The sequence below is a fragment of the Pecten maximus genome, chromosome 16 (assembly GCF_902652985.1).
Source record: "Pecten maximus chromosome 16, xPecMax1.1, whole genome shotgun sequence".
Classification (NCBI taxonomy): domain Eukaryota; kingdom Metazoa; phylum Mollusca; class Bivalvia; order Pectinida; family Pectinidae; genus Pecten; species Pecten maximus.
In genome coordinates, this window is record NC_047030.1 from 7,637,541 (window position 1) to 7,664,606 (window position 27,066).

At 34.8% G+C, this 27,066-nt stretch overlaps 1 protein-coding gene across 1 annotated transcript in view; it reads left to right on the top strand.

Moving 5' to 3' along the window:
* Positions 1-19,417, top strand: part of LOC117344918 (histone-lysine N-methyltransferase PRDM16-like) — a 139,887-nt gene extending 120,470 nt beyond the window's left edge. The window contains exons 4-7 of the mRNA XM_033907802.1: positions 3,641-3,773; positions 11,551-11,704; positions 14,240-14,348; positions 14,685-19,417. Coding sequence (XP_033763693.1) covers positions 3,641-3,773; positions 11,551-11,704; positions 14,240-14,348; positions 14,685-16,760 — 2,472 coding nt within the window. The 3' untranslated portion in view covers positions 16,761-19,417. The remainder of the gene's footprint in view (positions 1-3,640; positions 3,774-11,550; positions 11,705-14,239; positions 14,349-14,684) is intronic.
* The last annotated feature ends 7,649 nt before the right edge of the window (positions 19,418-27,066 follow it).

A 27,066-nucleotide genomic window follows, 5' to 3' on the forward strand; every position in this document is an offset into this window, starting at 1 on the left:
ATGACCATGCATTTAATACTTTTATAAATGATCGTATCATCTATATACATTGTACTTATAAATCACTGTGTAAATTATACACAAAGTGCCCACAATACAGGGAATTGAACCTGAAGTATAGCTATCAGCTTACCTGTCAATAATGCACATTATGCTAATTGATAATACCTATCAATTAATTATATATGTACATGCAGGTGGGAAAAAATTTACAGATATTTTGATCTTCTTCAATATAAAAAGAAAATAAATCTATGTGATAATAAAAAATTTAACTATTATTGATGACCCTGGAATATAATATAATACATTTTGATGTACTTTTAATAAAAACAGCTTTCAAGATGTAAATATTTCTTTATCTGACAACAAATGAATCCTGTTTTAAATCAAAGCAAGGATTCTCTTAAAAAGTCATATTGCATCTGTCTTAAAACCCTAAAATTTGATTAAATATTGAAAATTTTTCGATCATATGCCAAATATTTATACAAAAAACAATTAAGCATTTGAATACCAGCAATAGCCGTCTTTTGTCTTGGATGCGATCAGCCAGTCTTGGCCTATTAATAAAGAACATACACTTCATTTGGAGTATTTACTGGTATTTCGGCACTCCTCTGATTCTTTCATGTCCTGCAGTGGCACTTATATATAACCTTTATTGATGACAATGGCTAATTGAAGAGTCGGAGACAGATGGGTCTCTTTGCATTGTTTTATTGGAAGTGGTCATCACGGAGAATCAAAGACCGGGACACTTCCCTCACACGTGCACAACTGCCTTGTTCAAGTGTCCTCAAATATTATCCCCACAGAGATAAACGGCCAGATTGTCCTGTCTTGAATCATTGGACAGATTATGTTCAAGATTAAATGTGATACTCACAAAGTAGAACGACATATAGGCTGTTGTCTTAGAGATGTCGGGATCAATGATGGGAAAGTTGATAAATTTCTAGAAATACTCAGGTCAAATATGTTGTCATATACTTGTTAACTTGACTGCCTATATTGATGACAATATGGACAGATCTGCAAGTCCATGATAGACAGGTGTTCTCCCTGTACAGGTTTGATATAGATACTACATGTAGTCCATAATAGACAGGTTTTCTCTCTGTACAGATATGATATAGATATTAAATGAAGTCCATGATAGACAGGTGTTCTCCCTGTACAGGTTTGATATAGATACTACATGTAGTCCATTATAGACAGGTGTTCTTCCTGTACAGGTTTGATATAGATACTACATTTTTGTCCATTATAGACAGGTGTTCTCTCTGTACAGGTTTGATATAGATACTACATGTAGTCCATAATAGACAGGTGTTCTCTCTGTACAAATGTGGTATATATGGTACATATTTGTCCATTATAGACAGGTGTTCTTCCTGTACAGGTGTGATATAGATATTACATATTAGTTCATTATAGACATTAGTTTTCTCTTTGTTTACTGTACATATGTTTCCATGATAGACAGGTGTTCTCTCTGTACAGGGGTTTGTACAGTACATTTTTTTTTCTAATACCTATTAGTCCTAAGAGACTTTTTAATATTTGTAAATATATAAATATAAATACTTGTCTCTTCCCAGCATCTTCATTATTTATCTGTCTCTGACTGTTCCTTTATTAAAACTTGATGTATATAATTAAGTTATAATTCAAATGAGACTTGATTTACAAAAATTAAAACGGAAAACACTTTTGGTAATGGTTGATATGGTTATTGAACAAAGTTTGACAAGCAAAGCTGAGTGACAGGGTGGTTTTTAACAGAAGGGGTCTGGTGCTATGGTGTTGACGAGTGCTCAGAGCAGGGCTTGATCAGCTGATTAAGGTTCATAGGGTCAGATGTCAGGCTAGGATAGGGATCTGATCCCTGTCCCTAATCATGAAGTGGGTGGAGAACAAAGAGGTACCTTTGACATGACATAATCATGAATTGTCTCCCTGTAATAGAAACTTGTCCACTGTGAACAAATGACAGGTTCCTGAAAACTCCACTTGTCACATTCTCATATATGATAGATTTCCCTCCAAAGTACATCCTCACAGAAACATATATACATTGATTCATTTATTATACTGTATTCCTGATATTTTTGTAATTTGATATAATTTACACAGAGTGATAATAATTACCCCATATAATATTTATAAGAAAAAATCCCCAAAAAATGTTATTATTTAATAATTATATCAACTTTCTGCACATGAGTCCAGGGTCCTGGAGGGATGTTATAAATTATAAATTCTTTCTTAAGAGTTTATTCCCTAAACAGAAGATTGGTTTTGATATTTTATATGTTACTTTAAAGTTAAATAAAATTAATTGAAATCAAATATTAATATCAAGTGAAAGTTGAATTCCTTAGTTATTTAGATGGGTTATATTTTGTAGATGTATACTAGTTTTAGAACCATTTTATCATAGGGATTATGAATTTTAAATCAATATTTATATAATTACCAAATTGTTAAATTTGTAAAGGTCATCTATGATTCTAATTTATTATCAGTCAATTTTTTCCCCAAGAAAATATGGTTTTGTTTTTAAATTGTTGTTTTCTTACATGGACAGTTTTTTTACTTTCATACTTAACAGGTGCTTGTAAAAGAGACAATTTAAAATCTATTTGTGTGTCTCTGCTTAAAGTAGATAATCTGATTTGACTTCAGGAAATAGTATTAATTAATCCTTGTAAGTAACAGTGACAGGAGTAGACTGACGATCTAGACCTAACAGGTGCCTCATGAAAGTAGGTTGAAAACTGACACACTTTAAAATCTCCACATCTTCCTGAGAATTATCAATATCTTGTGATTTTAAAATCAGTGTCATCCCATAGTTTGTTTTCTATGGAGATTAAATGGAACTGACATCTCAAGGAAGTAATATTCAGATTGTCAAGCTTGGGTATTCAACATAACATCTCGTGAAAACAGTTAGGATATATTGATTCCCGGGAGAGTGGATTATTAACAGTTAAGATATTGTCAGTGTGACACTAGTGTGTGGTCATTAGCTGAAAACAAGTACAATTAAATTCCTAATTTGTAGATGTCAGGAATAGTCTTAAAAATAAACAAACAGACGAAACACTGGTGTAATACCCTATTGTAAACAGAAAAAAAGCCGGTAGCCTACTGTAAACAAATCAACAGTGCTCCTTTGTGCCTGTGACATTTTTGTGAAAGCGAGGAGGATTACTGTTACACTACTGGAGTGGGCGGGGCTTAGGCAAGTGGTTCGGGTAGCTACTGCTGATTGGCTGAAGTAATCAATAGATGGGCGGTGTTTAAATGTCAGTGCGTGGGTGATTGACAAGTCAACTTGAAAAGGAAAATAGATCATAACCAAGTGAAACTGGCGAGGTTCATCATTGATTGGCGAGTTAAACTTGGGCAGGCATTTTTTAGTTGATAACTATCTTACCGTTTTTAATACTATGTTCATTATTTCTGGGTGAACAATTAAACGAGACGATTTTTGAGGTGTAATCTTTCGTGTGGAACTGACTGACAGATAGCAAAAGGACTATACCTACGAGCGACATAGACTGTGATACACTTTGGAGTTAGCCTAGTAGGAGATGATTATTTAAAAGTACTTCACTTTAAAACACAGGTGTTTTACCGGACAGTGAGAAGTATTCACGCCGCCGAGGAAATGTTACTCTACACAACTGATGCGTTGTATCCAGAAAAGGGAATTGATCATCATACTTCTCTGGCCGCTTTCCACGCAAAACTTGACCAAGGTAGGCACTTTTAATTCTTTGATTATTTTACAATTTTATTTTAGCTGTAAAATCAATTAAAGAAATTATTTTATAGCTAATAATTACAACTTTTAAAAATGTCCTAAGACTTTGATAATTTATTTGAAAGTGATTTCGTAACAAATTCTTTTAATTAAAATTAGCACATTTGTTTAAGTGTGAAAGTATGTTAGCATATCTGCAAAGACATTTTTCTTTTAAATTTAGATGTTTATATTCAAATCAATATTATGTAAATGTTAGCAAAACTGAAGAATTGTATATGTACTTCATTTACACCTTAATTAAACCAAAAATTATATGGATCAATTTCACTGGAAAAAATCAGATTTTGTAATGAATTTTGCTGTAAAATCTTAAAGACTTTTCCTATATCTTCATAGGAAGGATTTCATTATTATAAAGATCATTATATATGTCTTGGGGAATTCAATGGGAGTCTGGGTTCTATTTTTAAGGTTAATTTAACTGCCCACATGTCATATGTGCATCTCACAGCTGTTAGATATAGATATTTATTAGTAGTCATTGTATCTAATTCTGTGTGGGTTGAAGTAAGATGGTGTTTGATTGTGTTTTTGTGTGTATGGGTCGAGGAAAGTTTCTGAGTCACTGTCTTCTCAATAAAAAACGTGATAAGTTAATCTTTGGGTATATCAGGATTTAATAGATAAGTGTGTGGATATATGATTAATTCTCTGGAATCTGTAAATTTCGTTTTTAAACATATTACCAATATCTTATCAGGGACTATATGTATGTATGTTGGCCCATGGTCCTACCAATATCAATGTGCATTATGGAACAGTGTTCTGGAGAAAGTGGTTTTAATTAATCACTTGATACTATCAATTAGAATCTTTTTATTTATTGTAAACCATTTTAGGGAAAGAAAAGGAAGGCATGTTTTTTTCACAGTGATAATTAGCAAGGTATTGAAAAGTTGAATCATAATATTTTGACAGTTTGTTCATAACCGTTCTCTCACAAGCTTTGACAATGACAGGTGATTAACAAAGATAGCAAACTGTTAGATCTACCACAGGTATCTCATTAGTAGGACCACACTTTGATATAGACCCTCCTGGTGGGTTGGAGGTATCTGAACATTGTCTCCCACTGTCTTGCTAATTAGAACTGCTATGCAATAATACATACTTGTGGAAAGTCTCCTAATTAACTAAGTAGAATGTTCTAGGATAGACTTGAGCTTGTAGCTAGGTCTCTGAACAGTGTTTTACAATGTCCTACTAATTAATATGGCCATTAATTAATATACACTTTGCAGTTGTTGAATAATGTTGTATAACGAGTGTCTTTTCAAATTTTCCAAGGATAAGATATTAAAATGGATTAATTAACCATTTGTCCATAACCTTAGTACATACGTTTTAAAAATTGTATCTTGAAATAGCATCAGACATTGGATGATTTCATTCAAGAAAATTATCATTGAGGAAGTTAAAATATTGATTTCATTTGGATAGTAATGATAAAATATAACAAATTACAAAAGCATTAACAAAAAGTTCAACAGGTTGTTGTAAAATAATCAGTTAATTTCTAAAGCCGGTTGTCAGCAAAAGTTTCATAACATCTTGGATCTCTTCCAGCATCTGGACCTGAGTGGTCTGATTGCCTTTATCACTAATTAACAATAACTTTGTTGATGCAGAGAGAAATATTTTCATTTACTGTCTAATTTTCAAAAATCAAGTTGTGTATGATCCTTAATTGAAAAATTGTGAACTTTGACAAATATTTAAATAATTATGAATATTATCAATTGCTGGTGTCATTTTTATTTCTGAATTTCCTGAATCTGTAATGATCCAGGTTGGGAGGCGATATAATTGGGAATCCTAATTATGATTTGGTATTGTGTGGATGGGACCAGCATGTTCTGATGAAGCTATGACTTGTATAATGTTCCGGGAGTGTGATTTATGATGTTTTAGGAGATGGTACACATTTACTCCATGTCAAAAACTCGCAACCTTCTACCACTGGACAGTTAAAATTCCTCATTTGTTTTCGCAAATTGTTTAAAGACTTTACAAATTTTGACAAGTGATGTCAACCGCCATGAATAAAACCAGGAGTCCTATGACCTTATCTGTGCATATGTCAAATCGGGTGACGGATGATTGCTAAAAGTCACGCTATTCTTCTTACACACAAGTTTCTGGTTAAGCTTACAATCGGGTACAATACAAACGTTCGAACTCACCTGAAGGTACCCGGCTAACCTCACTGTGAGTGAGTCAAAATAGGACAAGATAATACCACATTGCTTCTTCTATAATATAGCTGTACCCTGTTCACCTGGGCAAGTGGAGGGCGGAGGCTCGCCTTGCCAAAAAGGTATAAAGAGAAATCATGGATAATCGCAGATAGTTCACTAATGACTTTCGATCAAACACAATCTGGTTGGGAAACCAGGTTGAATTCACCTGTATGATTCTGAGCAAATCTTAAGAGTCTCTTGATGCTTACAACAGTTTAGAGAATACAATACATTAGTTTCCTTTTGATAAACTTCTCATGATTTATATAGCAAAACCAGATCAACTCTCCTGCCCCTGTACAAATACGAGAATTATAGAATTGATTTTAATTGTTAAAGTGTAATTGGATTTCAATTGAAATGAGGAAGTATGTAATTTGTACAATATAACACCGGTAAATTCTATTTTGATCGACACAACTCTGGGTTAGTTCATACTAATAGCAGATAAAACTTTGATTGATTTATTGGGCATCAGAAATACTGCCAGATTATTTAGATTTACTGTATCTAAATTAGCCTGTAAAAATTCAGACAAGTTTTTTGCTTTAAACTGAAGTATATGTGGAAATATTTTTATTGATGTATGATAGCTGTATGAGCATCAATTTGTGAGTCCAATTTTAGTTAATTAAATCTTGAGATGAGCTGAAAAATTTCCCACAAAATAGCCAACAATATTATTAATTTAACTTCTAACAACAGATACTGATTGCCTTTTTCAAACTTAGGGTTAAATAGGATGTCATTTTAATGTAAAACACTTCCTAATAAGAGTTTAAAAAGACATAATTCATTGTCACAATCAAATCCATAGGTTTCTTGTAATAAATCAAAAATCTTTTTTTTTATTTTCCATTTCAAAGATATAATAATTATATCTAGAAATTTCAAACTAATTTTGATATATTCGATCTTAATTATAATCAATCATAAAAAAACAAGGGAAATACAATTTTTTGTATTGGTCAGTCCTGAATGACCATCGGTCAATTTGACTGGAGAAAATAAATAGCATGGCAGCTGCAGTTTGAAGCGCAGTGTCATACCCCTGTCAACTATTTCCTTGCAAAAAGACTTTTGCAAAGAATTAGATCTAAGCTACCATTAATTTTGTATGCAGAGAAGTGACCACTAGTGGACATTGCTGGACAAAGGGACTCGGAACATGACTTCAATTCTTGACCGGACAAAAGCTATGTTTTCAGAAAATTTATGAATTATTATAATATGAAATGCTGGTTAGAAATAGCAGCTCCTAGCCTTTGATTGTTTTGTATGCTGGACAATAGCCTTAAAAAATTCCTGTTTGAACCAGTGGTCAGTGGCTAAAGTTTCCAATCTTGACCTGGCGAAAGACATATCTTAGGGTCATGGGAAGGGTCGGTTTATGTCAGTCTAAAGGAACTGGACACTTGGCATTGTAGTGTCCACTGAGTGACCAGTGGCTATTGTCGGATGCATTATAATTAAATAGGATATGGCCAAGGACCAACCTCTTTACTAGTATAGGTCTTTTTTTTTTCATGTGAAATATTTCATTTGAATTTTTAATGTGTATAATCAATTGATGTCCATGGGAAATAGCTTGACCACTGATGACACTGAAGTGACCACAACTGACCGGTCATCCCTTGTCATGGAAGTGACCATCACACAGAACGAAAACAACATATAAAGGAGCAGATTAAAAAAAAGAATGATAAAAATGATTCGATACCACCTGCTTTTGAACAAAGGCAGATGATGGCTTTTGTAGAGGTGCTGGTTAGGTTAGGCCACATCTGCACACCAATTCCCAGAATGGAACGTTCAAACATGATGTTCATATCAATATTAATTCTTCTTAAAAAAGAATCAAACCAGCTTACCTATTATGAATTGATAAGAAATTTTCCATGAAAAGATAATTTTCTTAGACTTAAATAATTTCTAAAATCATCTTTCTATGAAAAGATTTCATTTTTACAAGGATAGCTTCAAATTTGTCATCATGTTTAAGTGGATTTATATGTATGGTATATAAGTAATGTTGGATTATAATTGTTTAAGAGAAAAAAAATTGGGATTTACCCTAATCATGATAAAACAGTAGCCGGATCACTTTGACATACACTCAATTACTTGTCGGCAAACAATTAAAACATTAGCCGGTAAAGTTATCTCCTGCTTGGCATCCGGAAAACTGCAGAAGACGTGGACTTTTGACTGTGTTCCTCCTTGACCGAGCTCGTTGTCATACCCATAAGCCACAGTAACACCATGTCATCTTGCGAATTCTAATTATTTGAAAGTTTTAAGTGGTGACCTATCAGGATGTCTGGCGTTATCTGTCTTATCGTTATGGCGACACTTAAGGTGGCTCATACCACTCTGTAGCCAACCACGTTATTCCGGGATACAAATACTGGAAATTTGTCGGTTTGTGTGTAAAATGTATCCCAAATTATGTACAAGAATTGTCTGCTTCCGGAGTATATGCTACTGAGAAATTATATATAATAAAACTGCTGCGGTAATTAAGATTTTAAATACAATTAATCTTACTGAAATAATTTACACCAGTGATAAGTCTTAAATAATTTTAGGAATCTTTTAACTCATAAGATTTGACAAAAAAATTTGCACCAACAGAAAACGCTTTCACAAAACTGACATTTAGTATTTCTTAAAATATATCTAGACGCATTATACAGTTCAAAACACAGTTTTAGCAAGCCTCCTTAATGAGGAGTCCCAGCTTCAGCAGCATCTTTGACGACACTTGATGACATTTACATGGGAACAGGAATAGATGATTGGTGTTTAATTGGAGGGATGGGCCCTGATTAGGGCTGCCTCTTATCAACACTTGGTGGAAGGTCTCCCATTAAACTGAGGCACTTGTCTCAGAGAATCATCAACTTCCCAATAAACAACTCACCAAGCAGTATTGATCTTAATTAATAACAGATATGGATATAACATATATGTAGTACTGACACTCTTGTACTCTGTCAACACCCCATCCCATAAGTGCTGCCCAGAAAGTGGTCCCGCCATGCTGCCAGAGTTACCCGCCCTTGTCACCTGGGGTAATTAGAGTGTATATATCTGGGCATCATTAATAGTGGGAGGGTATCACAAGAGAGGGAGATCAGCCGTGACTGGCGGACCAAGGAAAAGTGGAAAATCGTTTAACCACTTAAATTAATGAAAACACCCTTGATGTACCAGTCTTCAAAAAATAAAGAAACTAATACAAATAAATAAAAAGAAATGTCTTTTTCATTCTACTGTTAAAATTTTATTAAAACTAACGATAAAATCAATATTACTTGCTTTGTAAAGTATTTAATTAAATTGTTTAAATATTATTAATATTTCAAACTATTTCTTCGTTTTGCCCCTTTTTCTTTAGATTCACTTGATTTTTTTATTTGATTTTATTATGAAGTAATAAAGAGTGAATTGACTTTGTTTACAATGTGTGGCTTGAGGGCTGTCACTTCACATCAATCTTATTTGACAATGTCTCATTTCAATAGTTCTACCCGTTATTAAATAATCTAACAGGCAGTGATTACATCCAAAGCCTCGTTTTTGTGTCATTTAGTGGACAATTATATCAGCCTTTTTAACTGTTGGACACATCTCCAATTCAATATGTCAGTTCTATTGTATGTTTTTAAATTTACACAACCAGTGGCTGATATCAAGATGTTTGCGAAAATTGTTTGCCATACCGGGGCACACTTCTTGCCTAATGGATGGCTTGGGTAGTAGCACAGTGTTCCCTCGTATATTCTAATAAAAGCCCTTTCGGTCTGTCGTTCATACAAATAGTCGTGTGCCGTACCTGATTTTAACTATTGTTAATTTTTTCGCTAGTCCACACTCTTTGCAGCAGATGCCTGCCATCTTGTCTTTTGTGATCTCCACAAACAAAAGAGTTCTGCAATGAGGACCTACCCTGTGAAAACCAAACTTTTCAGACAAAATGGTTCCTAATACGTATGAGGTGCCATTGACACCTGCTTGGACTGAAACCGTTAGACCAACATTCTCTGTATCCCTATTATTTATTTTTGCAGCGTCTATTCATAAAATTTAAGTTCATCTGCTTTATAGCTTTCTCTATCAAAACTCTTATCTCTGTGAAATCAAGAAGATGACTCGTGCAGACAATGTTAAAATGTAATCTGTTCTACTGGTGTCCATTGTCGTTCACTTAACTGTGAACACGAACAAAAGTCATACTGCTCGCTTCATCCTGGGCAGCTGCAGTCACGTAATGGAAAGATGACGTAAATTAAATTGCATCTAAAGTTCTTATTATGACTCCTTGTATCTCGTCTGTTGAAAAGTCCATCTGATCAGCATTATTATTAAATAAAGCTTTACACTTGAAAGTAAATATATATTTAAAAAAAGTAAAGATTTAAATTTTCTTTAACAATTTTAAATCTATTTCACAAAATTTAATTGTTGTAACAATTTTAATGAATAGGAAATTTGAAATTAAACAATATTTAAACAAGATATTAATTTATCAGTTGATTAAAAAGACTGATTAATACATCAAAAGAAGAAAATAAAGTTAGATGATGTAGAATTGTTTTGAGGAGATAGCAATGTTGAACATAGGTAATAGACAAAAACTTTTAAATTTCCCTTTTTTATAAGGATGGCAAAGTTATTTATCGGCATACTTCAAATATCATGTCTTTACCAGGAGTGATATTAAAAAGTGCAATAGTGTGTCGTGAAGTTTGTTGTCAGAAAGATATATGGTTTTACAACTATTCCAAGTACCACCATATGTTCATCCAGGAAGGGAGGACGGTTGTAAAAGAGTCATCTTTGTTGACTTAGATTTAAAATTTGTCCCAAGAAGAAGTTGAAAGGATAGTTTTATTGTGTGCCATCCGGACTGGGAGCTGTCTTTATGGCTCATCCAAAACTCACTGCCCAACTGCTCCAGTGGTGGAGTTGACACGATCACAGGACAATTTTCACCTGAGCGATTGACAACAGCTTCTTAACCACTTAAGTTGGAAGTTTTACAGATAATAGCTAAAATGGACATGAGACAAAGTGTGTTCCGATCACTTTGGAGGTCCGGGAGAACATTTTACTGACAAGATCCGACCTTAGAGTAGGAGGTTTATTGAACTATAATGATGCCTTTGGGTGTAGTTATAGCCACCAGATTACCATTAATTAGGGCAATTATCACAAAGCAGCGGCCATCTTTATCTCATAGAAATGGATTTGATTTTTATTGGACAATTTCTATCGGGTAAGAAAGGAATACATGTTCATCATGTAAAGTGGCAGGCTGAAGTGTGCAATGATTTTCAAATGGTTTTGTTCAAGATAAAACAGTTCACATTGGTTAGAAATGATATTTGTTTTCAAATCTTTTTATTTTTTCATTTTGTTTAATGGTTTCCTATAACTAATGTTTTTGTGTTTTGTATTTTTCAGGAGACCTTAGCTACAAATGTTCTGAGTGCAATGAAGTCTTCAGCAATGCCGTAACATTGAAGCGCCATCAAGCTATGGCCTGCACTAAGCTTGCTCAACAGATTCATGACAATAATTCTGACCAGTACAGTCGATCTGATGAAGACAGCATAAGGTAAACTATTTATTTTGGATTACATCATTTTATTGAAAAATTCATATAAGAAAAACTTTTTCAATAATAATATTATACTTCTAAGAAATTTGTTAAGGTGAATAATGATAAATTTTATTTCATCAAAATCAAGAAAAAAAATAAATGAAATTTAAAACTTAGAAATGTCAGTGCGGTTTAAATAAGTCCTTATTTCAGAACAGGTAAAAAAGCTGTGTACTTTTTCTTAAGACGTTTGTGCAAACAGGTAAAAAAGCTGTGTGCATTTTCTTAATCTTTTACTACATAGAAACAGTGAAGAACTCTTATTTTTTAGTTTGAAGTATCTCTTCACATGAGAAAAATCAGTGCATGTGTAGTTGAATCAAATACAACAGTTTTAAGGAATCCCATAGTTTAAATATATCTAGAGATAGCCTTATCTCGGACAAAGTGCATGTCTATATACTCAATGATTTTTTACTGCTATCATAGTGTACATGTTATTACCATGGATGTTAGGTATTTGTAACTTAATAGGTACTTTATATCTATCGCAAATATTCTCAGAGTACGTCGGAGAAATTTGATGCAAAATTTATCAGATTTTGACTAATAAAGATCAGTCCGAAAGATCATTTAATCCGTTATACAAATACGGAAAAATCAGAATTGTTTGATTTGGTTTAATGGTAACAGGACATATCTGTCTCTTTGGAGTGGTTTTTGTTTCTGATAACATTCGCTACAATCCTTTGAAACAAATGCTATAATTCGTGATGTACTCATTTATGTCTAAAATCAATATTATAAAATTCATTTCAAGTATCAGGCACCTGCATATCGACATAAATCAAGAATCATTCGTGTCATCCTGATCAGATAAAAGCTTGGGATTTAAATCAATTTTCGATAATGTCATTCGGTGTATAATGATTGTGAAGTCTTTTCCGTCTGGGGCGTTGGTTTTTATTTCATCATAAAAATCAGTCTGAACTGAGGCTCAAACAAAAATCCTGCTCAGTACTTCCTACAAGATTGAGGAAGATCAATTCATCATCAATTTCTTGCTTAAATCTTAGTCTTTATGATGTTTGTGTTTGATATACAGGTGCTTAATGCTTGAGATGATTGATTACAAGTACCCTTAAAAAAACTTCCGAAAATATTTTTACACTGGTATTCAACTAAATTTCCTGGTACAATGTGTTAACCGTTAATCTTTAAAACAACAGCAGATATGTGATAGTTGATAGAAAGTCTGAAGTCTAATTAGGACTTAGGTTTCCTAGTATATGTTAAAAAAACAACAGTAAATATGAGATATTTTCTAGAATGTCAGCCTAATTATGATATTTTACATTGGGTGTGATGGCTTTAAAAGCAAGCAGGATGTACTACAATATTAATTGATAAAGATCTAGTTAATGTTATAGCCAGATGACTATCGGAATAAATTAGTGTTATCATTCACTGTAATCATTCCATAAAAAAACATTTATTATTATTAAAGCGGTGAGCCAAGTGTGTCAATTAGGGGAAAAAATCAATTATGTTTTCATTAAAAATGTTATATATTCATTTACCATAAAATCATCAAATCTATTGATTTTTATTTATAATAGGATTTCGTTAGATTTAATTCGGTAGATATCTATCACTATCACTCGATCAGCACTTCATTCAGTTGGAAGAGAGTAAATTGATTTCTTAATTAACCTACAGAACAAATTAAAATCACATATATCTTATCTAAGATCAAAAATATTCAACTAATAGCATTACTTAAATGATATCCGTGACATTTGTTGTTAAAATTAGGGAAAAGATATTTACTATCATAACAAAATCATTATTCAGGAAAATAATGTCAAATGTTCAGAGAATTTTACAAATATTGGTAAAGAATTTCTGTCTGAGGAAAAAAACAGTGTTTGTATATATGAGTGAGTGTACTGATTGTAATAGGAACCCCTGAATTATAGATATACATTCAAAAGAGGAGAAAACGGTCAGGTCGTATCATGTTTAAAATTAGTTGTGTCAGTTAGAAAGAATGAATTGGTTAAGATTGCCAGCTATTTCCTGGTTCACTGTTACCTAATTAAAGATGCCTTGTGCAAAATAATGATAAAATTCTTTGTAACGTTAGAATCTGGCCTCAGGTGACCCTGGCCTCGGTGAGAAGGGAACACCCTTCACAGATATATCTAGTTAAACTGTGGGGATCAGGGTTCACTGTTTGTGTTGCATGTCGTGTGTAATCACGGTTTTGACTTCCACTTTTAAGTAGTGACAATCCATTGATGGTACTGTACGTGCTTGTCTGTGACACAACTGTAGCCGTTTAATATCTGTATATGGGTTGTGTCATGTTTCTAGGGATGGACTTAAAATTATCAGCATTTCATTTATAATATCCACACTTAAAAAGTCATCAGTGATTTAGAATTTTTTTGCAAAATATTAATTTATATTTGATACATATCAGTTGTATAATTTCTTCATCAATATTAAATCATGATTTTAATAGATTTTCTCTTTTATATTTTTCAGCCTCCATGATGGAGATGATCATGTAGAACATGACTCGATGGAAGGAGAATTTAAATGTGAGGAATGTCCCAGAAGTTTTCAATGGAGGTCCAACCTTATCCGTCATCAGGTTAGTATCTTAGTAATTAGCATCTAAACTGATTGATTGCATTTAAATTTTGATATTTCCTACTATAACCTTAAAAATGAATTACATAGTATGCTTAGTTTGGTGTTTAAGAAGTAAGGCTGAAATTTTAAATTTCAAGATTTCTTTTGAATTACATCTAGCATTAAAAACCTATTGTATAATTTTCTAATGTAGATAAGAACTACTAGAATTCATGGAACAGATTTGTGAAATGCTTAGATTTATTTATTTTTCTTACCATAAAACTGTTGAAATGACAATTTTTGTGTTTCTTCTCCATTTTATTATTATTCTATAATAATTCATATTTTCCAGATATCCCATGACTCCGGGAAACGTTACAACTGTGAGAACTGCGATAAAATCTTCACTGACCCAAGCAATCTTCAGCGTCACATCCGAGCCCAGCATGTGGGAGCGCGCTGTCATGCATGCACTGAATGTGGGAAAACATTCGCAACCTCCAGTGGACTAAAACAGCACCAGCATATCCACAGCAGTGTAAAGCCATTTCAGTGTGAAGTTTGCCTTAAAGCCTACACACAGTTCTCCAACCTCTGTCGCCACAAGAGGATGCACGCCGATTGTCGCCAGCAGATCAAATGTAAAGACTGCGGCCAGGCTTTCTCCACAGTCACTTCACTTAGCAAGCACAAGCGATTCTGTGAGGGAGCCCTCCGTAACGGTATGCACATGCCTTTCTCTGCGGATAAGATTTCGCCAATGAGTTTGCACAACGCTGGAAGTCCTGCCAGCAGTTTAAATCCAGCTCTACTAATGGGGATGTACCGACCGCCTTATCCATTCTACCCTCCACTTGGAGCTTCCTACCCCGTGTTCCCTGGATCTCATCTTCCATTTGGATCACTTAACAACTCACCAATGTCTCCGTCGAACCCATCCAAACTTGGTCATGCCACAAGTCCAGAAGGCAAAGCTTTTATCCCAAGAGTTTCACCAAGGCCCCTTTCATCAGAACCAGAGATGTTAAAGGAAGAGAGGTTCCGAAAGAACTCTGTTGGATCAGAACCAAGCGACTCTCCCTTGAGTTCATCAAGTGAACATGATGGAAGTTCAGCTTCTGATGCTGAGAGTGAAAGCAGCGTACGCCGTCATCAAAAACCCATCTTAATGGAATCTCCAAGACCAGTTGGCTTTCTTCCAGCTAAACTTCATTCAGAACCTGTCTCGCAGGAGTCACCACGGTCACCACCCACTAGGAGTCCTGTATTGGAAAAGTCACCCGAGGAACAGGACACTCCATTTGATTTGTCAAAATCAAGTCGGTCTGCCATGTCCTCACCGGACCTACCTGTACAGCTGAAAGAGAAATCTTCAGAGACACATGGCGAACAACCTCTAGACCTTACACAGAAGGTGCCTAAGGAGGTTAGCCCCATTGACACTAGGAAAACACACATTTTTGGAGAAATGAGGTCTGCATTAGTGACTCCTGAGTCATCAAAGCTTCACTATGCATACCCACAGTTCCCCAATCAGCTTCTCTATGAGCAGACCCTGCGGATGGACAAGGAAAAACTTAGCCAGTGCCTACAAGAAAATGCTAGGTATATGCCATATGCAAGGTTTCCTATTACAAGTTCTCCTTTTATAAGCTCACCCATCAGCCCATATGGAATGAAGTCAGAAAACATGGACAAAACATTGTCTCCCATTTTAAAAATGGATAAATTTCCGGAGCAATTTTCATATCCTGCCAACAAACTTAAGGAACGATACTCCTGTAAATTCTGCGGAAAAGTTTTCCCAAGGTCAGCGAATCTGACCCGTCATCTGAGAACACATACTGGGGAACAGCCCTACAAATGTAAATACTGTGAGCGATCCTTTAGTATTTCCTCCAATCTTCAGCGACATGTGAGAAATATTCACAACAAAGAAAAGCCCTTCAAATGCCCACTTTGTGACCGCTGCTTTGGTCAGCAGACAAACCTTGACCGTCATTTGAAGAAACACGAGTCGGAAGGCCCTAATGTTATAGACTCTCCTGTCAATGAACCTGATCTAGATGAGAAAGACGAGTCTTACTTCTCGGAGATTCGTAACTTCATCGGAAAGGCAACAGATTCTGGACTCTCCCATGGAATTCTGAATGGAGACATTCAGCAACATCCGCTCCTTGATCATCAAATGGATCGGACCGATAAACTGGACATGGCAGAGGAAGATTCTGACATTGAAGAAGAAATAGACAATAATGATGAGCCTCAAATGAAGAAAATCTGTCTCAATCAACAAATTGTATCAAATAATAATGATGAAGGGAAGACAACTCCCATCCACAATGGTTTCTACAACAGTGTAGTTGTACCAGAACCCGAGTTTGTAAACCGTTCACCAACTCCGACTCAACTGGCTTGTTCATCGTGATTTTAATGGACATTGTAAAAAAAGCATCTTCATCTATTTATAGACCAAACAGACTGTCATGTGAAAACATGCGGTATCTGCATTTATATATCATCGTAATTTATTTTTTGAAATTGGCAGTTACAAAGTTTACACTAGTCATGCTAATTTTTGAGATTTTTCTGACATTTCGAGATAAATTCATTCTAATTATAATTATGTCTGATTATGAAAATGCTTTTAGTGATTCCAGAATATATAACGAACAGATTTATTTGGATACAAGTCATTTTATTGAGATGCAAATCTTGTTAAAAATATGGACCAATTCTAAAACAAATTCATTCCATCAGAATATATTTTGTAATGTTAAAATTTCTGATTTTGAATCTGTTATTGTTACGGATGTCTAGGGGACATTTTGATCAGTTGAATCTTTGTTTGAGCAACATTCAATTACATTCCTGTATTTTGTTAAATTTCACAATTTTTTAAAAAAAGATTTGTGGTTAAAAGATGAAAGTCAATGTTTTTGTTTTCAAATATTGATTCCATTCCTGGATATACTAAGTTGTTGATAGAGATTTGTTTAAAATGAAAACATTGTTAAGAATATATTTCCGAGTGAATATTTTCCTATTACATTCAAAATATACTTATCTTCACATTGACCAGGATCGGGGGAAAACATTTTACATAAAGAGTTATCTCCCATTTTGTTACTCTCTAGTGAAGTAATATATTTTACCTGTAAAAAGTCCCAGAGGTATACTGTTTAAAAACAGAAATGTATACAAGTTTAGACATTTCAGAAATGTCATCCATCAATGTTCAAATCTGTTAAAGACAAGATTGTTATTTTAATTATAGATACATGGGCTTATTACAGGTAAAAATGCCTAATGAAATTCCTTGGTGTCTGCCAGACACGGTTGAAAAATGATACAAAATTGAGATATATGTTTGTAAATATATTCTAAAAGCTGCCATATACTTCCCGGACCAGCTGTGATTTATAACCCTCCTGCCATGTGTACAAACTACATTAATTTATATGTATATAAGTGAATTTGTTGCTTCTATTTCCCCAACTACAATATGAGGGACCAGGTTTAAATGTTTATAGATAATTTGTGATTATTTGTATATAAAACACTGTTGAACTGTATTCTGGGTGTACTCACAAGCTGTTTCATAAGCAGCTAGCTTTGTTTGCTCCACAGTTTTTGAAACAATTTTGTAATCAACGGATATATTTTATGTTTTTTTAAAGTTACCCTATCAGGACTACCTTGCAGTCCCCGATATACAAGGAGAACTTGAAGATTATCATCATATTTTATTTTTGTTTCCTTTGATCTTGGGAAATTGTTATTAAGTGCTGTTGTCATGATATATGTAGATTTTTTTATTATATTTTAAATTTGCTATGGTGCTTTTTCAGAAATTTTTTGCATGTCTGATTTTGGCTTAAATGGTACTTTAATGAATAGTTTTTATTTTATCAAATTAAAAAAATAACCTATGATTTCAAGGGAAATTAAAGAGGTCATTTTTGTACTTCTTTTTTTTTATCAAAAGAAAATTAAATGTACAATATTTAGAAAATAATAATTGAATATTTAATACGATGAGCAAGTTAGTGGGTTATTTTGTTTGATATTAACACAGTCACCGTTCATATTAAATTGACAATCATGAAATATTTGAATCTCAATCTCGTGCATTTTAGCATTCCTATTTCTGATTAGAAAATATATATACATATTGGAGCAAAATTTAATTTGCTTTCTACAAAGAAAATGAAATCCAATTTATTAAAGAAAATACTCATGACGTATAAAATGTTTGATTTGTATATGCTAGCCTGAATCAATGACAAGCATTTGAAGAATGTGCATGCATGAATGACCACAGATTCTGGTATAATTGTTGAATCTGACTGTATTTGCATATAGGGCATATATGCAACCAATCGGATACTGTCTCGTACTAAAAGCCTTTAATGAATGCTTATATGTAATCCAGGTCATGGTCTGATGAATCTTATTGTAAGTTATATTTAAAAAACTATTCAACGACCAAATCAATTTATGTCGGACATTGTCCATATTCAATCTTTTCAAACACTGCCTGATTTGTTGCTGTTGTACAATCATATGGATTTTTTTTTTTTTTTTTTTTTAATTATGTGTTTGTAATATTTATTAATTATCATTTTTGTCCCTCCCTGTTGATAAATGAACTTCACACATTGACTTTTCTCCTAAATTAAATTAAATTTACTAGTTTCTGATTCGGTCGGTTGCCATGGCGATTACCAATTGTGTGGCTAGAATACTTTTTCCTGCACGACTGTACCTTTTCACATGTGTGTAGTGGCCAAACACTTAGAATTCCAAAGTACAGCAGAACCTTTTTATACCGACCAGTTACAAGTTACGGCTAAGAAACATTTGATAAATGTTGATTTTCATTATAATACTGAAGTAATCCAGGGATTTGTTTGTGTCAGTATAGAGGAGTGGTCGGTAAGCAGAGGTTCTGTTGTATATAGTATGGCTGTTTTGTTTGAGTGTGCCTATAGAGATGTATTATTATTGTAAAAATGGAAGAAAATTCTGTCTCAAGAAGTTGTACACCTAAATTTTACAAAAAATAAACTGAAAAAAAAAAAATTCTTGTTGAATTATCATTCCATGTTTTACTTCTGACTTAGCATGGTGATCAGAAGTTGTCTGTCCATTTGCCATGCTCACGAGTCCAGGTCAAAGGTCATAATTGATTTATTAAATGTATTTATTTTTTCAAATGTTTAAAAAAACAATCTATGATATTCTACGATGTAGATTTTGACAGGAATCTTCATCAACAGAGGCTAACTGATATGAACAGCTTGAGTTCAAAAACTTCATTATTAAAATATCTTGCTTTAACCATTCACATATACAGCATTACTGGACATTGTGTATTGCGATGAAACTCAAGGACAAGGTCACAATCAGAAATCAAAGTAAAAATAGCTTATAATGTCTTGCTCTTAGTTCTGCTTCAAGGTCGCCATGATGTTGATGAATAGCTACCTAGTTTGTTCAACTGAATGACCCTGACCTGCATTCAAGACCATGGGGGTCAAATATTTAAACAATGTCTTCATAGCGAAGAAGCCAGGATATTTGTTCAGTAGTATGCTGGGTTTATGGTCTGACATGTACCAAGTTTGGTCATTTGACCGACATTGATCCACTTTCTAGGTTATACTGGTCAAGTGTGTCTGTTTGAACAACTTCTAATCAACCAAAATGCCAAGTTCAAAGATATTGTGCTGAAGAGAATAACCTGTATCTACTGGTAAGGTCAGACATTCAAGCTATTGTTATTGACAAAGTGAAAGGAGGGACGTAGTTCTGATTGATCAGAATGGGTCACATGGGGCAAATGTGTTATAATCTTAAAACGACCTGAAAAAACCAAAAGGCACAGGGTTTAGATATTGGACTATAAAGTTGCATGCTTAGATGAAGAGTTGCATAGACTGTTCAAATGAATGACCTTGACCTGTAGTCAAGGTCACATTCAAGGTCACAAGTTAAAATAAGCTGAAAGTTTGAAACAACTACAGAGATAAAGTGTAATAATGTCTTTAAAATCTATCATAGCCAGGAAGTCATGGTCATGATAAAATTGGACCAGAAGCTTGTCCGAGGTCACGGGGTCAAATGAGACACTATCTTTGAATGGTTTCTTCAAAATAACCACATCTCCAAAGCCAATGATATGCCAGTAGCATTGTGAAATGAAAGACAACCATATTTGTTGAAATTAATGAATCTTAATTGTTTAATAAAGGTCATAGGGGATGGAATTTGTTATTATTGTTAAATGTCTTCTCAATAACCAAACAGTCGTCGTGTTGGACATGTAGAAATTACCAACATATCTATATAAATTCTTGATAACCAGGAGAGCCAGTTCCATATTATGTAAACAGTATGCTGGGATGAAGAGCTACCATATTTCTTCAAATGAATGACCTTGACCTACTTTCAAGATTACAGTGGTGAGATACGTTATGTTGGTTGATCTCCAATGAAGTCATAACTAGATTTGGACGCTCGGATAATTTGTGACATTCCCAACCTCCAGTGGTAATCTTTTCGATCAATCTACTGTTCGATGGAGAAAGAATCTTTCTTTAAATATTTTGAGCTTATAGATCATTGAGGTATTATCTGTGTTACAAATGAAGTTAAAAATTTCAGGATCATACTTGCTGACCTCCATCAGACTTCCAAAACTTTTCCATTCCTAGAATCAACTTGGTGAATAATTTTTTTTTTTTTTTTTAATTTTGATTTTATTGGTTTAACAAAAAAGAGCCTCAAACATGGATGGTGCATGTATGTTACAATAAACTGTAAAATTGGTATCAGCTGACCTTTATATAGACCTGTACATGTGTTCCAAGCTCATGCATCCAATTATTTGTTACCACAATAAATAACTTGGAATCGGCTTTGTTGATCTTATGTGGATGTTGAATGCTAATATGCTATCAACGTTGACTCTGATATATTTCTCATTTTCCGTATATGGAAGATCTTTTCAGTCTCCTAGAAAAACAACAAAGAATACCGAAACCATAAATGAAACCCAAAATCAATTAAACGAGGACTGTGAAAAGCGTGACATCACAGTAGGAAACTGACTATCTTACAGAGTTACACATTGACAGTTTTCAATTACATACCTTAATTTATCTAACCTTGGAATTTATTGAAGTCGCTATATAATATTTGAAGTGTTAATTACTGTATCTATACGATGATGCAACAGAGTGAAAACAGCTATGGAGCCGAAGGGGTAGCCAGGATGAGAAGTTAAAAGGAGTAATAAAGGGCGGGACTCGATAGTCATGGTAAGTATTACCTCATGAAAATTGGTTTTACTAAAGAAACTCAATTTCTTCATACCTTAGTGGAGACTCGAAGCAAGCCAGCCCAGAAAGACGGCAAAACAACCCAGACACCAATCGTGCTGGGGCGAGATTGCAAACCTAAATATTTAGAGAAGGAAATCTGCAATCACCTGGAGAGATGCCTTTGAACGGATCAACTTTCCTGCCAACACACTAATAACAGAGGATCTTTCATCATGATTAATGGACAGCAGAAAAGGAATACTTAATCGATTGAGCGATGCGAAATGACACTTCTCTATCCTTCCTGAACGAGGCCTCCCATGCGTAAAAGTGGAGGATCTCCTGACAAGAATGCATCGTCCAGGACCGAGGCTGGCGAAGGAGATTTGCTCCGAGTGGAAAATCAGGGGACCTTCCACCAGCAATGACAACAGCTACAGAAACCAAAGCTGCCATGGGCACAGGGTTTCTATCAGGAGAAGGGAGTAATGGTTCACCGAACACCATGCTTACAAGATTGAAGGAACGGTACACATAAGCATGCATCCCCTCCCAGTCCAGAGATAGAGCATCTACGGCCAAAGCCTCTGGTTCTGGGACCAGAGAAACAAACGTTGCCAACGATTATTCTTAGAAGTGGTGAACAGAAGATCTGGCCAAGGCAGATCAAGCTTTTACCTGCAAGAGAGTCATCTGCCAAGCTGAAGTCTGATTCTGCGGGCGATGGGCCAGTGTTTTGGACGGGTGGACTGCACTCCTCCCGAACAAAGTTGTCGCGTGAAAGGACCAAGGAGAGGAACCCTTTTTCTTGCCCCAAGGGCCCTTGTTGCTATTGAACGAACTCTTAGCCTTAGGCTGAGCAAACGAATTCGAAGCCAAAGGTTTTACCTTCTTCTAAGGAGGCGCTGTACTCTGCGAGGCGCTTGCTTTCTCAGACCGAATCCCTTCACCAATATAACTGAGTTCTCCTTCCAATTCTTTTGAACTTTTGAACCCAGAAAAGGGGACAGTAAATAACCAGGAACGTAAAAATTATCGATTGGGTGGTTCTTCGACGCCGAAAACGAGACATTGAACGTAAAGACAACTCTCAATAGCTCTCAATGCCCCGTTCAGGGCAGAGGTCATCCTGTTCTGGTTGTCGGCCTGTTCTGTCTCGGAAATCCGACCCTCAGGCACATCGGAAACCCTATACGGACGAACTGTCAGTTTAGGATAGACGTAGCAGTCTCTCCATCTTGTGGTGCTCTTAGAGCTTAACACCACCTGATCCACTGACTTACCTGTCAGAAGTCCCTGCCGAATTAACGGCAAGCTCGATATTACGGGAATTCTCAGCCAATGCGAACCTTGGCTGTGCTAAACCAGGGTAGAGCTCTTGAACAAGAAGGATTACCCCTGATCACGACACGCAAACTTGTAGAGACGAGAGCTCCCGAGATAGTAACAACTCGGAGCCGTGAGAAACATTTCTACGGGAAGTAGAATGTTGTTTGGATGCCCGAAAAAAGTCATTAGGGTCGTCATACAAACAATTAAAATTCACATGGCGAATCCTCGTGATAAGAACGACATTGAGGGCACGCATCATGTGGGTCCCGGTTTCTATAGAAATAGGAACAGCCGTAAGCCAGCCATTGCCGTTGTCCTGAGCGAGGCAAACTTTCAAGCAAAAACAAAGTTTGTAAATAAACAACAAACACGTAAAAATAACTCAAAAACAAAACAACAACAAAAAACAAACTATAAAGTACAGCGTACGTAAAACATAATGAACTTCACATGCATTGCAAACCGGAAACGATGAAGACAGCATCAAACCGATACAAACAATGGCGGGCCAAGTGGTACACCGCCCGCACACGTGCAATGTAAATAAACCGGCCAAAAAGACTCAAAACATTATAATAATTCAAAATAATTGTAAACAAGAGGGAAGATGGGCAAAAGCACGCAGACGTTACAAAAATATGACCAGATAGTCAAAGCAAACACCTGAAAAACAATGTTGGGAGAGCAACAAACTATGAGCCGTCTGCCATCAAGCGCCACGAAGGAAAGAGGACGGAAGATTACTGTGTTGCGTTATCGTATAGATATGTAACGACAATGGATTTTACGAGTTATGTACCTTTGTTTGCGAGTTGTGTCCCTTAGTGGAATTATGTATTTGTGTATTTATGATGGATTTTACGAGTTATGTACCTTTGTTTGCGAGTTGTGTCCCTTAGTAGAATTATGTATTTGTGTATTTATGATGGATTTTACGAGTTATGTACCTTTGTTTGCGAGTTGTGTCCCTTAGTAGAATTATGTATTTGTGTATTTATGAGAGTCAGATATGTACGATGATTGTTGATCAGACATGTTCGATGACTGTCAATCAGACATGTTCGATGATTGTTGATCAGACATGTTCGATGATTGTTGATCAGACATGTTCGATGATTGTTGATCAGACATGTTCGATGATTGTTGATCAGACATGTTCGATGACTGTCAATCAGACATGTTCGATAATTGTTTATCAGACATGTTCGATGATTGTTGATCAGACATGTTCGATGACTGTCAATCAGACATGTTCGATGATTGTTGGTCAGACATGTTCGATGATTGTTGATCAGACATGTTCGATGAATGCTGATCAGACATGTTCGATGACTGTCAATCAGACATGTTCGATGATTGTTGATCAGACATGTTCGATGATTGTTAGTCAGACATTTTCGATGATTGTTGATCAGACATATTCGATAATTGTTGATCAGACATGTTCGATGACTGTCAATCAGACATGCTCAATGATTGTTGATCAGATATGTTCGATGATTGTTGATCAGACATATTCGATTATTGTTGATCAGACATGCTCGATGATTGTTGATCAGACATGTTCGATAATTGTTCATCAGACATGTTTGATGATTGTTAATCAGACATGTTCGGCGATTGTCGATCAGACATGTCCGATGATTGTTGATCAGACATGTGCGATGATTATTGATCAGACGTGCGATAATTATTGATTAGACATGTTCGATGATTGTTGATCAGACATATAAGATGATTATTGATCAGACATGCTCGATGATTGTTGATCAGACATGTTCGATGATTGTTGATCAGACATGTACGATGATTGTTGATCAGACATGTTCGATGATTGTTGATCAGACATGCCCGGTGATTGTTGATCAGACATGCTCGATATTTTTTTTATCTTCCTAGTAATTATGTGGTTACTATACTAATTCTCATTTTGAGAATGTGAGGTTACCCAGACTTGACCTCAATAAAGGAGAAGACGCTTAGTCTCCCGGAATATCTGGTCTTATTCTCCTTGTACATTGTATCCGTACAAATCTATATATTTGTTCATGTTTTAATCTCTTTTCATCGATTTTAAGTTAGAATTATGGTTATAGATACCGTTCTTTGTTGTTGTTTTTTTTGTTTGTTGTTGTTTTTGTTGTTTGTTTGTTGTTAGTTAGATAGAGTAGTGCCAAAATGACTTAATTTGCATCATACTGCTGTTTCGTCCTTTAAGGACTCGTCACTCATATTAGGGACATCCTGCGGTTGTTTCGTCCTTCTAGGATTCCTCAGTGATGTTAGAGACATCATGCAGCTGTTTCATCCTTCTAGGATTCCTCAGTGATGTTAGGGACATCATGCAGTTGGTTCGTCCTTCTAAGACTTATTCAAAAAAGTTTGAAATCATGTTTATCTTTTTTGATTAAAATGTTTCATATCAAGAAAGTTAGACTAAGATTGAATTCAAACAGGGTTGAGATTCTGTTTATCAGATGACCTTGGCTGTTGATAGGACGTTAAACAAAATATACCAATAAATTATCAGATGCTCTATTAAAATGTTTGATAAGATTATTAAGATTATGTTGTGTTACCCGTATACAGATTACAAAATTAAGGATTTTATTTTATTGTGAATGGGTGGTTATACAATGATGTATAAACTTGTGGAATGAATTGACAGGGCTCACGTTTGACAATCCCGTACATCCCCGATCTGTAATGACGATCTTCCGTGATAGAGTTTACTGACTGGCTGTGTTTAGATATCTATTTTTTCTGTGCGTCATTTCCATTCAAAGTGTCACACTAGCTATCACCTGGTTGGTACATATATATACCTGTCATTAAAAGCCGACTACTGATAGCTAATTTAGTTGTGTCCTTGTCATTTCAAAATTTCTATATTGTTTTGGAAAATTATTGGGTCGACATTTGAACAATAACATTTAAAAAGTAAAAGAAAAGAAGAGTTAGGGTCGTGAAGAATTTGTACATGGGTATTCAACTGAAGCACGTGTCAAAAAGTTGATAAATCAATATCTTGATCAATCATCACATTTGTGGATCGATAATTAATAGGATAGCATTAGGTGATTCACGTAGGATGTATTCTACCCCGGTATAACTGTAGGTAAATTTGGCGCCCCTCGTTAACCCGTCAGCTCGGTTTGTCAAATGATATTTAATCTGTAGTCCACATACCTGACGGTATGACACGAAGCTACCTCCAAATTGTTCTTTGTTTATTTATAAAAGTGTTTTGAATATGTGTAAATGGTAATTTAAAAAGCCACCCTGTTAGATATGGGTAAAATATAAATATCAACTTTAAGGCGACATTAGCTGTTTTGGGACATCTCTATAATAAGATTATTCTTACTTCAACGATTAACTATCAAACACGAATTAAGATAATGTTAAAAAAAGAACTTAAATAGAGGTATTAAGCTCTGCTATTGGAATCCTGGCATTACGTTTCAAAATATGGATTACACCTCATCAGACCTATTGATTTATTGGTTTCATCGGCAAGGATTTGATTATCATGGGACAAAAGTTTGTGCTCGCAAAAGAATTATAATATTTGATTTGATGATTAACACTTTTTTATATGTAACATGATGTAACCAGTACATTATTGGGTAAATGAAAATGAAACATTGCGTAAAAAAAACCTGATTTCAGGAATTTTTTTTTCTTTTTTTTAAAGTTTCCTCCATTTTCGTGGGTTGTCTCCCTTCATTTGCCATCCCCGGTCGTAGAGCTCAGAGAAAGAGACACGGCCAAACGGCCGAGAATTGGAGTAAAAATAGCATAAATCATTTACATCTAAATAAGGAGTCAGTCAACTATTAATAAACTATTAATAAAATTTAGACCAAAGGAAAAATGTTTTATTTTCACGATGGATTATTGTCTCCAAACCAAAGTCAACATTGCAAATAGTGTCCAATGGTTTCATTTTCTTCATTACATGAAAACACAGGGACTTGACAAGATTTCCAGGGTCCCTGTGTTTGGAAATACATAATCAACGATGATTTCCCCGTTATTTTCTAATTTCCAAAACTTGACGTTTCATATAAA